This window comes from Haliaeetus albicilla, chromosome 21 (assembly GCF_947461875.1).
Source record: "Haliaeetus albicilla chromosome 21, bHalAlb1.1, whole genome shotgun sequence".
NCBI classification, from domain to species: domain Eukaryota; kingdom Metazoa; phylum Chordata; class Aves; order Accipitriformes; family Accipitridae; genus Haliaeetus; species Haliaeetus albicilla.
In genome coordinates, this window is record NC_091503.1 from 12,220,472 (window position 1) to 12,233,517 (window position 13,046).

At 40.2% G+C, this 13,046-nt stretch overlaps 1 protein-coding gene across 2 annotated transcripts in view; it reads right to left on the reverse strand.

The window, feature by feature from the left end:
- PIGN (phosphatidylinositol glycan anchor biosynthesis class N) overlaps nt 1-13,046 on the reverse strand; it is a 111,414-nt gene that overhangs the window by 82,827 nt on the left and 15,541 nt on the right. For both annotated transcript variants that reach the window (XM_069808942.1, XM_069808943.1), the window contains exons 2-5: nt 12,609-12,869; nt 7,552-7,673; nt 6,317-6,415; nt 1,409-1,515 (exon numbers count right to left, since the gene is read on the reverse strand). In XM_069808942.1, the coding sequence (XP_069665043.1) occupies nt 1,409-1,515; nt 6,317-6,415; nt 7,552-7,673; nt 12,609-12,835 (555 nt within the window). In that variant the 5' untranslated portion in view covers nt 12,836-12,869. The remainder of the gene's footprint in view (nt 1-1,408; nt 1,516-6,316; nt 6,416-7,551; nt 7,674-12,608; nt 12,870-13,046) is intronic.

Sequence of the window (13,046 nt, forward strand, 5' to 3'; positions counted from 1 at the left end):
ATGGGCAAAATAAGTCTTTAAAATAATGGTGCTGGTTCCAAGGAAAAAGTCATCAGTAATGACATATATATTAAACATATCATTATAGTTTGAAAGAAGAAATGCCATTAGGTGTTTTGAAGCAAAAGAAAGGTAGTACCACCCTCACATACCTGCGCAGCTCCAAATGACAGCAGGGTACAACTTTAAGACAACAGCTATTCAAGTGTAATTGACAGCCTAATTTGATTTGTATTATTCATATGCATTGCAAAATGCAAGCTGGCACAAGTGCACATTCAGGGAGAGCATAGCAGTTAGAAAAAACATCTTTTCACCTGCAAACTCAGAAAATCACTTCCTTTGAAAATTAGCAGACTATAATGAACTTTTCCACCCTACATCACTATTTAAAGCACACCCACCCTTAGCTTCCTAATATAGATGCTGCTTTGGTTTATTAATTTTAGTTTTATTTTTGGTTTGATTTAATTTATGCTGGTTAGCTAATGTTAATGCATACAGCCCAGAGATCTTGTGGGAAAAGTTTTATTAAGTCTTAAACTCCATTAACATTGTTATGAGATCCAGAAAGTAACTCACCTAATTGCTCCACTGATATAGATATTTATACACCAATACCCACTATTAGCATTTCTTAATCCAGGACAGGTGAGGTAGCATGGAATGACATTAATATAGGAATTAAGGAACAATCAGAAACTATGTGCCTTGCACTATTAATACAGTGACAGCACCACAGAAAACAACAGTCATGAACCCGCACTGACCCAAGTCAGCTGAGCAGAGCACCACGTGAAAAAGTTACACTGCTTCAGAGCCTAAACTGCCTCTGCCCCCCTTCCACTTTCCCCCTCCCAAACTAACCATGACTCCTCCATCAGCCACAGCATAGCATGAACCACAGTAGATAGTCAGGAGCCAGCTACGTGCATCAGAACAAGCCACACTGTATAATTACAGTGGGTACAAGCCTGACAAAAATTAAGTCAATAATATTGTCCACTTCTTTCTCATAATGAAGACTTACCATTTCTGCCACACCATAATACTTGTTATAAAATCCTTAACTAATCACATTCAAGATTTTAAAGGGTCTCTAGTACACTAAGGTGGGCTTCAGATTATACATAAATTTAAGACAAAGAAAAGCCAAGAAGGTTTTTAAAGGGTACTTCTATTAGCGTTAGGTTTTTTATTAGCATTGAATGACAAATACTTCTGCTAAGCTTCCATTACGCTCATCATGATAATCAATTCAAGTAATTTTTACTTATGACCCCAAGTGACAGGTCTCTCAAAAGTTTCTTACTTTCTAGTTCTATGATAAAGTTAACATGTTCTGTGATAAAGTTAACATCCAGCTGTGCTTTTTATATACAGGTAACACAAAAAGATCTCTGCTCACCTTAACATGATCAAAAACCCATGTGTCAAGCTTGGCTGCATCTTGTGCTCCAAAGTCTTCACTTTCTGCTGCGTAACAAAACGTATAAACATGATCTCCAGTAGCACCTGCAAAAACAATATAGATGGAATAGGAGACAGAGAAAAGTTTTCTTCCTTTTCTCATAGTAAAAAATGCATGAATATTAATGCATAGGAGTAGAAACCTATCAAGAGTGACAAACCTGAAAGAAGTCAAAGAAATTTTTTTCTTATTTTAAACTTTCCATAATTTATGGTTTTTTGAAGCCTAGATACCATTTCAACACATTAGCTTATCAGCACCTCAGAGGAATGAGGAAAAATGTTATCCAGTATGCTCAGGTGAGGAAATAAAGTATGGAAAAGCAGTTAGGAATAGGACAAATGCCAGCTAAAGCAAATTAAACAGAATTTAGTTTTGAAACAAGGAAGTTCACTGAGAAACTTCTAACAGAGGAAGCTACACATTAAGAGTCTTATTTGAACACACATGGTTTGGGGTGGGGGGGGGCATGGTTAAGGAAAGTATACTTAGCTTTTGGTTGTTGAACTGAATTATACAAGACAATGCCCTATCAATGAAGCCTTTTACACAGGAAAACATCATATATCACATATAAGGAAGGCAACAGGAGGGATGTAACTTAGTTACTGTACAACATCAATTCTAGGAGGTAATGCAGTATCGAAAGCCAAGTGGGCGACTTCAAAAGACAATATTCAAAGTCTGCATCTTTAAAACCTGGGTTAAAAATACAAAAAGGGAGAACTACTGGACTATGTTCAGGCATAAAGTACAACATGAGGGCCACTGATGCAAAAACACAGCATCTGGACAAGGCAATTTCATTCTGTACTCACTGTCAAGAAAGCAAAGCAGAGAGGAGGGGAAAACAGATGAAGACCTGGAAGAAAGTAAACTTCTGAAGTCCTAGAAAGATCTGAAGTTAGGTGGGGTTTAATGAAATAATTCAGTCAATGGCTGAGTTGTTACAGCTCGGGGATGCTGTTTCTACTGTGACTACATAAACCCCCAGAGGTGAAAATGTTCTTCAATCAGTTGATGGCCAGAGAGAATATAACTCATTTGCTGGATGTCACGATTATATAATGCAGTTTTGTAAGCTTCCAGGCTTGTGAATGAACTAACATCCCCGTATAAGGGAGCTGTTTAACCAAGATTATGTCCAAACCCACACATGGGATACAGGTATTTCAGGCCAGGAAGATGAAAGCTGGCACAGATTTTCTGGTGCAGCTCCCCCCTGCTCCCCAGGAGACATTACTACTACTTATAACCCAGAACACTTGCTGCAGTTCTCACAGTCTGAAAGAAAAGGAAGAAAATACTCCCAGACATTAAAAAGTGAATTCAGGAGTTCCAACTGGTGGATAAATGAGTTCAAAAGAAGAAATAAGCCCTGGCCATCACTGTCAGGATGACTGATAGTCTAAGGAGGGAAGAGTACTGTTTTTCTGCAGTGCCACAGGAAACCTGAGAAGACCTGTCTTTGAGAGGTGCCACACCAAAGAAACCAAACGAAAGCATGCACTTTGCAGACTGGACAAAGGAACGCATCTACTACTTACCCATTGCTAATTTCTACCAGAGCAAAAAAAACCATCCTACCCAACTCTGCATTGCTTTGAAGAGAAACAGTGGCAAAATGAAGCCATACTAGGAATGTTTTGGAGTGCCTGCATAGCTTATAAAATAATTGACTGTTTTTAAAATAAGAAATCCTACTATGCAAAATGTTACAAAATATTATTTTATTTCTGTTGCTTGAGAGGTGGCAAGCAACAGTGTGCCCAATACTTTCTTTAAGTCTGGGGATGAGGAAGCAAAGATGGGATAGCAAAGTGAAGAAAACATCCTTTAACAGTGAGCACAGAGCTCTACTGGGTTTTGTGCTGCCATTACATGAAGGGAAATAACTGAAGGTGCCAGCAACTCCCACACCAGACACCAGGTATTCCTATTGCAGGCTTGCCTGGTACATCATCTTGTCCTCAACGTCAATATTCAAATATTAGGATCAAGGATCACGTTATCATCCTCTTACAATAAGATTTACATCCTGTGCAAAGCAAAGCTCTCATTCTGCTAGCAGGGCAGGTACTGTGTCTGACAAGCCTTTCATGGGTCAGAGCCCAGACCAGCAAGAGACTTTTGCTAGCTAATTTTGCATGCACAAAAGAGGGGAAAAAAGAATGAAGGCACAAGGACAGTCAGACACTGAGCTGAGCCAACAGAGTGTGGGCATCAGAGAGCTGTCAAACACGGCCAGGTGAGGAAGTGAGAAATTCTGCATTTTTCTTGGCACGCTGTAGGAACATGGAACTAGAAGAGCAGATTGAGAGGTCTGTCTGTCCAGAATAACCCTGACAAAGGTTTGTCCCAGTTGTCCCCATGGTTTTGATGATACCCTTCTTCATACTCAAGCTAAACAATAACCCTAGCCTTGCTGCTAGTTTCCAAGAGAGAGAAAGGGAACCTGTGGAACAAATAGCAATCTGGGTGCAAAGGACTAATATCTACTTCCCTTAACAGAAGCAACAGCCTCAGCTCCTTTTTCAGCATGGCATTTAATACACTGGATTATAGTCCAACCTAGGCCCCTGACAAAACAGAACAGGACCGGACTGTTCAAGTCAAACATCAAATTCTGGCAAGTGTAGAAGAAATACTCAAAATTTTAAGGAGCATTCTGGAAATAAAATAGGCTTTTTCAAAGTACATCATTTTCAGATAATTTCAAGGTTGTAATCTAAAAATATCGTGGAAAATAAGGTTAAAATTAGCACACTGAATTTGTGGAGCTTAAGTAAATTTAACTACTAGAAACTAACACCTTTTAATCCCGCTTAAGATGCAAGTAAACTGGACACCAGTTGCAAAGGTACTTTGGACATTTTCTCAGACTAAAATACTAATCATACAGTCATTGAGACAAATTTAGATTTCATGCATATCTATTTCGATATTGAAAGAGATCTGTGAGCATTTTATTTACCTTCTCTATAGAATCCTCAACCATGTCACTGAAATTTTTTTTTTTTATGACAGAAAAAGGACCTGAAGAACATAGATAATAACAGGAAACAAAGGATTTTTCTCTCCTTCCCAAAACCCAGCAGGTGTTATATACTCATTATGCATCATCCAATGAAAGCAGTGAAACAGTTAATAAAATTCTGAACATTCTGGCATGATAAAAATACATTCAAGAAGAGTCCTGTGACATCACTGATTTGCAACATAGAAAGAGGGAGTGAAAGTAAGCTATGCTCCCCTATCTCCTTTTTGGCTTTTTTGTAAAAGTAGAGTTAAAGAACAAACACTTGATTCTATTCCCTTCTGTATTATAAAACTTCTCATCTTTGGAAACTCTGTATTATAAAATCCTTTCTGTATTATAAAACTTGTCCTCTTTGGAAGAAGGGGAAATACCTTTTTCTACTCAAAGAAGTTAATCTACCTTTCTATCATGAGAAACTGTAATTAATTTTCCCATACAGCATCTACTTCTCAGATACAGTGCTGCACTAAACCCTTCTCAATTTAGAGGGATTTCCCTCCCCTTGCAAAAGAAAGCTCCATTATTGATGTCACTCAAAACAAGCCATATTGAGAGACACAGCAACAGTATGGTAATTACCCTTGCACATCCCTCCAGATAATATCAAAGCTGCTTCCAAGTCCTCTGCTTATCTTTGTACTCAAACAAAACTAATAGAAGGATAGGGTCTGGGAAACTCTTGAATTCCCCACATATTTTTCCAAGAACGTATCTCCAAAAATTTAAATAATCTGTGCAGGGCAGTGTACTACCTTACCCCTCTCCCCAGCCACCATCACAATATTCCCAAACACAAGCTGTAATCTGAGGTCATGGGAAATTATTAGGAGATATTTTTACAGCTTACCATAAATTTATGAGGATCAAGCAAAGAACAGGAAAGAGGCGTGTGTGTGTGTGGAATATCAGAATGAGAGGGGGAAGACACTGGAGTTCAGAAAAAGTTCAAGAATCACCAGGAGAAATATGAGGTACACTTTTTCTAAACCAATATTAGATTCCACTCCTATCCTGCCCATCATATTTTTCTGATTTGTCAATGCCAATACTTAGAAGAGAACAGCAGCATATGCCCCTAGCTTGTCCCCTTTTCACTTCAGTCTGTTTTACTCTGAGATTATGGGAAAGGGTGTATATGCCCTCATTCTTCCAAGAACAAAACAGAATTAAACTTGGAGATCCTTTAAACGTTTGAAGTGTTGCTCAGCAATGTCTGTATGCTCAAAGACCAATTGCACCGGGCTGACAAGACTTTAACACACTGCATGCCGTGGGGAAAAGACCTCAGCTTTAGGAATAGTACCAGGCTGTTCCTACGTGCATATAGTTCTTCCCTTTACACATTATTGTTCTGAAGTAGAAGAAGGATAACCCACAATAAGCTACTTCTCCAGCTCAGACACTCAAAAAGCATGGCTACAGTTCTATCACCAGACTCACTGGGAGCTGCATGCAGAGGAAGAAAAACCCCAGCTGCAGGCTTGCAAACAGCTTTGAACCTCAAAGAAAAAATATTAGGTTCTTTTAACTAAGGCTGTGTTTCCTTTAGTACGCTGATAGAATTAAGGCCTAAGAATTAAGTAAGGCCTACTTAAATGGATGAGTAATAAATAAGGATATCCTCTTTAAAAGCTTGCTTCTTTTTCTCCACCCAGTTTTGAGTTCACAAACTAGAAATCAGGTATACACAAATATACAAACTGGAAATACTTCATTCACCTTCTTCTCTAACTCAAAAATTATAAGTGTCTCTATTTTACTACCTGATAACTATGTGTTAAAGATTCACAAAATTTAAACCTTACCTTTTGCAAACATTGGCAAAATATCTGGGCTTCCCCAGCTCCAAGTATATTTACTTTCGTTGAAAATGGAGTCAAATTCCACTGGATTCTCCTTCCATCCTGTTAAACAAACATACCTGGATTTACATGGAGTTGCCAGATCTCATTGACTGCTAAGATTGATAGCCCATGTGAAATGTTTTGGGTTTTTTTTTTTCTTTTTTTTTTTTATTATTTCACAATGAACTCCACTTTGTGAGTCTTGGTTTCACTTCTATTTCAACCTCTATTTGCAATTAGTCCCCCATTCATTAAGAAGTGAGCTGAAAACCTAAGTGAGCTGAAAACCTAAGCCAATCTCATTATGCAGGGATTCAAACAGACAAAACACACAGCTGGTTTACCTTCTAAACAGCTAAAATTCTCCTGAATTCTAAATCCCCTGTTGTCTGAACTCAGTTCTTGGCATTTTTGGCAATAAATTACACACACATATAACATATTTCCAGCAGTCACGTTCCACCTCATCATAGTAAAACCTTCAAGATGTTCTGTTTCCATGACAAGGCAGCTGACAGAAATATAGAGATGCTCGTAACAGCAATTCCTGCATTTGTAGCAGATGTCAGAAGGAAGAACCTTTTGATTAGGAATATGGACAAGACCAAGTAATTCCTCTTACCTCCCCTGTCCAAAACCAACACACAACATTACAAGTGTTCAGGCCTGGAAGCCTTGGGGAAAGCAGAGGACCACACAAAAGATCAAGTCAGTAATGCGAAGGCTTGTTCCACATTTTTAACCACAAAGCATGCACTAACAGCTAGCTCTGGACAAAACACATAGTTGCGGTCTTCACTTTATCTTGCTACTGGTTCTCCAACTCAGCCTAGCAATGGTTCAGCTAAGATACTGCAGTTCACTTCTTGTTTGCAGCATCTACTTAGCCATCTCCCATTATATCCCAAATGATAATTAAAAACTCTTGTTACATGAAGAGGTCACGCGATAAAATACTTCTGCTTTTAGACTCAGGGTGCTGAATTTTACCATGTTACAAAATAGCTTTCATAAGTTAATATTTTCATAGCTATCAATATTAAGAGTGGGAAATCCATCCAAAATTATTCTTTTCCACATAATCTTGGTACACAAACCACTATGCAGGTATTTATCAATAATCATCTAGAAGTGCAGCACATCACTGAAACACCTTATTTTGCAGGACAGTGTTCAAAGCTTTAGGACCAGCATACCTTTAGCAACTGCACTGACATCTTCATAAAATCCAGCTATAAGTGCAACGTGCCCTGGCCTGGATTCCGTTGGGACCCGGGTGTGAGAGATTCCCCAGCTGCCATTATTCTCTAGAATACTCCTGAAAACAGGATACAAGGCAGTTAATGCTTATGACTTCTTTAAAGTACAATGAATTGCAGATAAAAAGAGTGACAGGTAGATGCGAGGCAGGAAATGCAAAAAAAAAAAAACAAACCCCAGACTAAAGCAGATTTTCACTACCGCCTGCTGTCCTGCAAAACAAGCAGAACATTAACCTGCAAATAGTTCTATATTATAACACCCCACAGGGAACATTACTGTTGTGGCCCATCAGGACTGCAAACAGACGAGTTTAGCTGATGTTCCAATATGCTTAGAATTAATGTACTATTTTTTCTGCTGCTTTCTGCTATAGCTTACTTCCCCCCCCCAACAGATCGCTTCTGCCTGGTGTTACTTTTCTTTGTTCTTTCCATTTAGCTTGAAAGTGTCTAGTTCAATCTTCTCTTACTCATTAAATATGCTCAATTATAATTAGTTCTTGTGACCATGTCTGCCTTCATCTGTGCTGAATATTGGAGGCCAGCATCAAGTGAATTTAAAAACCATGTAAATAGAAGGTGCAAATCATTTCAGCAGCATGGAGAAAATTTAAGTAAACCTTGTATCTTTTGCAATGACACTGAAGTAAAGGAGAATACCTTCTCACCACATATACAGAAATACATAAATTGTCTAGGGATTATGCACATACAACAGGCAGATAAAAAGCAAAGAAAATAGAGGACAAAGCCCAGGTGTAAGGAACAGCATCATAAACTACTCTTGTCTGCTGAGGATATGAACAGCTGGAGCCTGTCGGAGAGCAAGCAGTGAACATTACCATATGCTGTTTTCTTGTCTCCATCTTCTGGAAGAAGAAAAAGATTCACTGCCCACTGTCACAGCAAGGGGAGAAAGAACGCAAAACACACCAGGACATACCTTATACTAACTTGTAGGAAAAAAGCAGCAGAATCTTCTGAACAAATTCAGAGCAGTTTTTAAGAGTCAAATCTATCAGGAAATTGTATTATTGTTGTTCACGATATAAGCTACAAAACTTGCTATATTTTTTTCTGATGTGTTTTAGCCCAAGTAGAGTCTAAGTTCATGATTTGTAACTTTATTTTTATCAGAGATTTTACACAACTGTTAATTACAAGATCTGTACACTCTGCTCTAAATATATTTCTCAGTAATGAAATAAGAATCAAAACACAACCTAAATTTCAGGCTCCACTCTAAGCTTGCAGGATTCACAGTTTGCTTGTTGGGGTTTTTTTAATTAATCTTAGACCTCACATTCTCAGGCCTATTTGAAGGCTCACAGGACTATTTGGAAGAGCCCAAATATCACAGTGAAAATTGTAAAAGGTGATACAGCATTCTGACATGTTATTCCTACCTCTCATTTCAGCTAGGGTTTAAGACAAGTTGTACTAAAAAAAGTACTAATTTGAAAAAAGGATTTAAGTATTAGTTAAAGTGGTTTCTAATTTATTCTCACTGGAGACTCCAATCAAAATGCATTGCACTAGCATTAGTGGAAGATTTAAGACAAAAATAAAACGCTTTTGGCCCTCCTCACACTTGTCACAACAGGTAGGAAATTCTTTTAATTAGAATGTGATTTCTATTGAGTTGGAAAGTAATCCTTTACCTTTGCTTTTGTGGGGCTGTATCATAGGATCTGAAGTCAACAATAACACATACCAGACAGAAAAAAAATATAGCCAAATACTGTCATTTACCTGATCAAAATACATTGAGCTATTTTGAATGATTTCAAAGCCTTTTACTCAGAAGAACCATGTAAAAAAATAATTTCCTTGACAGTATAAACATTAGCTACCCATAACAACAATGATGAATATGATATAGTAATACTGCTGAAACATGACAGGCAAGGAAGAAAACATCTTCTCCAAAATCACCACCACCACCACAGCAATTCAGACCACCTACCGCCCCTCACAGCTATCACAACACTGCTGAAAACCAGATTTTTTTCAAGAATATTTGTAAGAGAAAAGACTAGGTACTGGGCATATATCAGCCAACAATCTGCTCCAAGCCTAATGGATATTTATTATTAATTTTATGTACCTACTAAAACTTTGCTTCTATTTATAGCACATTGCTACAAGAATGGTTCTTGCTCATTTAAAAATAATCTTTCCTCGTTAACAACGCAGTAGTGCCCAAAGCGCTCCACCTGGATGAGACAAGTAATCTGGCTGTTACATTGACTGCTACTATAAAGTGGATAAGGGACTGAACACTTGGCACTTAGGAATGAATGTGCAAAAAAGTGAACTTTATATTAAATTACATATACTTTGGGTTAATATTATTGAAAAAGTAAAGCTTAGACAGCAGTAACTTGGCAGAATAAAAAAGGAAACACTTCCAGCAACCAACACCTGATCTTGTCGACCTGTTCACAAGGTTAACTTACAGAAGGTGTGTAGCTCAAAGGTTTGGTGACAAAACGCTGAGCCTCTTGCTTTGAAATTGTAGCAGTATATATATATTTTGGGTTTGTGTGGCAGGGTTTTGGTAGCAGGGGAGGGGCTGCAAGGACGGCTCCTGTGAGAAGCTGCTAGAAGCTTCCCCGGCTCCAAGTCGGACCCACCGCTGGCCCAGGCCAAGCCCATCAGCGACGGCGGTAGCACCTCTGGGAGAACAGATTTCGGAGGGGAACCCCCAGCGAGTCGGGGGATTGGGATGGGAGAGGAACCCCTCTGCGGGTCCCGAGGTCAGTGAGGAGGAGGGGATGCCCCGCAGCCTGCGGTGAGGCGGCAGGCTGTCCCCCCCAGCCCACGGAGGGGAGCGGGGGAGCAGATGCCCACCTGCAGCCGGGGAGAGAGGAGCCCACGCCGGAGCAGGGGGTGGAGGCCCCCCAAGATGGCCGCCGCTCCCTGGGGAAGCCCGCGCTGGGGCAGGCTGGGACTGAAGGACTGCAGCCCGCGGAAAGGACCCACGCTGGAGAAGTTCATGGAGAACTGTGTCCTGTGAGAGGGACCCCATGCTGGAGCAGGGGAGGAGCGAGGAGTCCTCCCTCCGCGGAGGAAGGAGCGGCAGAGACAAGGTGTGAGGAACCGACCCCAGCCCCCATTCCCGTCCCCCTGCGCTGCTGGGGGGAGGAGGTGGAGGAAATCGGGAGTGGCGTTGAGCCAGGAAGGAAGGGGGGGGCAGGAGGTGTTTTAAGATTTGGTTTTACTTCTCACTGTCTTTGGTAGTAAATTAAACTGATTTTGTTTCTTCCCCAAGCTGAGCCTCTCTTTTACCCGTGGCCATAAGTGGTGAGTGATCCCTCCCAGTCCTTGTCTTGACCCACGAGCATTTCTTTATATTTTCTCCTCCTCATCCCACTGGGGCCAGTGGGGAGGAGTGAGCAAGCAGCTTCATGGTGCTTTGTTACTCGTCGGGCTTAAGCCACGACAATGTAATACAGCTGAAGACATGCCCTGGACTGCCTAGCCCTACACCTTTCAAAAGGCATGACATGCCACGTTTTCTCTTTTCATCATTTCTCACATACATATGGTCACACACATGTGTATTTATATGCAGATTGATAGACAACGAGAGAGATGGCACTTCAATCCTCTACTGGCATTTTATTCCACTCAGTGACCTACCAGCACCTTTGCTTGTTACAAGGCAGTTCTTCCCTTTCATTCAGCCACGTACTTTCAGCACAGGTGACAATGTTTTTACTTCTACAGATTTTGAAATAGCAAGTCTGTAACTCCACAAACAAGGTAAAGCAGAGACAGCAAAACCGCAAGCTTCCCCAACTGGACAAGCTAATACATGGTTTAACTTTTTATTTCTAGATAGGCGTGATAATGCTGAAGGGCAAAAATATCCATTATAACTCTTTCCTAGCCGCTACCCATCACTGCCCCTAGTGATGGGGCCACTACGGCATTCACACCTTGTTGATGGTGCAAAAGACCAACAGTTCTACTGCTAGAAGAAGAAACTGCTCTGGAGGAAGTGTGAAGTCCACTGTTAAAAGATGACATGGAAAACTCACGCTGATGTGACAGACATCAGCCACTGGCAGACAGCACCTTACAAAAACACAACAGGAAAAGCAGGTACAAGTAATCCTATATAGACTGGCAAATGCTGTAGCAAGGGCTTCTCAGATTTCTACAGCAGATGCAAATACCCTAACAGCTTCAGATGATTGATAATTCAGGCTTGCTCTGATATTCAAGCCAGACCAGTGCTATTACACAAAAGTAGTCTTATTTAAGACTGTCTACTTTTTTTAGACTAAGAAATTATTTGTCTTATGATAAAATAATTATCTTGATACAAGGAAACGGGGAAGGTTGGTGAAAATTAGTTTTAAACACTCAAGGATATGACTTTTAACACTTTTTTGGCAGGACTAGTTTTTCACAATCTTAAACCAAATCATTCCATTAAACAGACACACACTAGAGAGCACAAGACAGGCAGCAGGGTCACGCATGCAGGAAGGGTGGAACAAATAGGAAATGGCAGCCTGCTGTTAGATCCATTCAGGCCATCTTTTTTAATCACTCCTTAAAAAGCTTCATCAGTAGCTTCAAATTAGAAGACAAGCACATTAATGAACTACTAGTGCTAAACTGAACATCCAGGAAGCAGTTTAAATTAACGACTCTGTTAGGCTTCAGAATTGATACCATGCTGATGTGAATGGAGAAAGTTCACACTCCTGTCTGTTACTGGCTAGCTGTAGTTTTCAGAGGACAATACTGACTCAATTTACTCTGTTCACGGTTTAGCAGCTTTACTGACAACAAGGGACACCAACTCAAATTCATGCATGAATTCTTTCAATTCATGGCAAGGCTTGTTACTTCAAAGGCAGAGGAAAGGCAGTACCCAAGCCACCACAGTTGCCATCGTTTCTCTTGTTCTCTTACATAGAGTTGCCTCTGGAAGTGAAATCTTTTGCATCAGTAGAGATTTCAGATGGACTTACCGCAAGTAAGGCGCTTGGGATGTATTGTTGCTGTTCAATTCATAAAGTGAATCTGCCCGCAGTCCATCAGCAACAAAGAGTACAAGACGTTTTGCTGGAGGTGGCAGTGGAGTCTGCTGAGGAGTCATACCATGAACCAGGGGAGAGCTGAAGTAGATGTCAAAAATGGAGACCAAGAACACAAAATGCACAAGGAGACCAGCGAGTATGAAGACTGGTATACCCATGGCAACAAGCAGGCTGGCAAGGCAAAGTCCAACACTGAGAAGGAGTGAGAAAAATAGTTAGGCAGATGAGACTTATCAGAATCAATATTTATTTCATTTGTTATAGAACAGGAGTACCATAACCACAGTCACTACCCAGGATCCATAATCAATTTCTGCTTCTAACAAGTTTTTCCCCAGAAGTTTTGGTCAAAAGTCACTGCATGGCTAA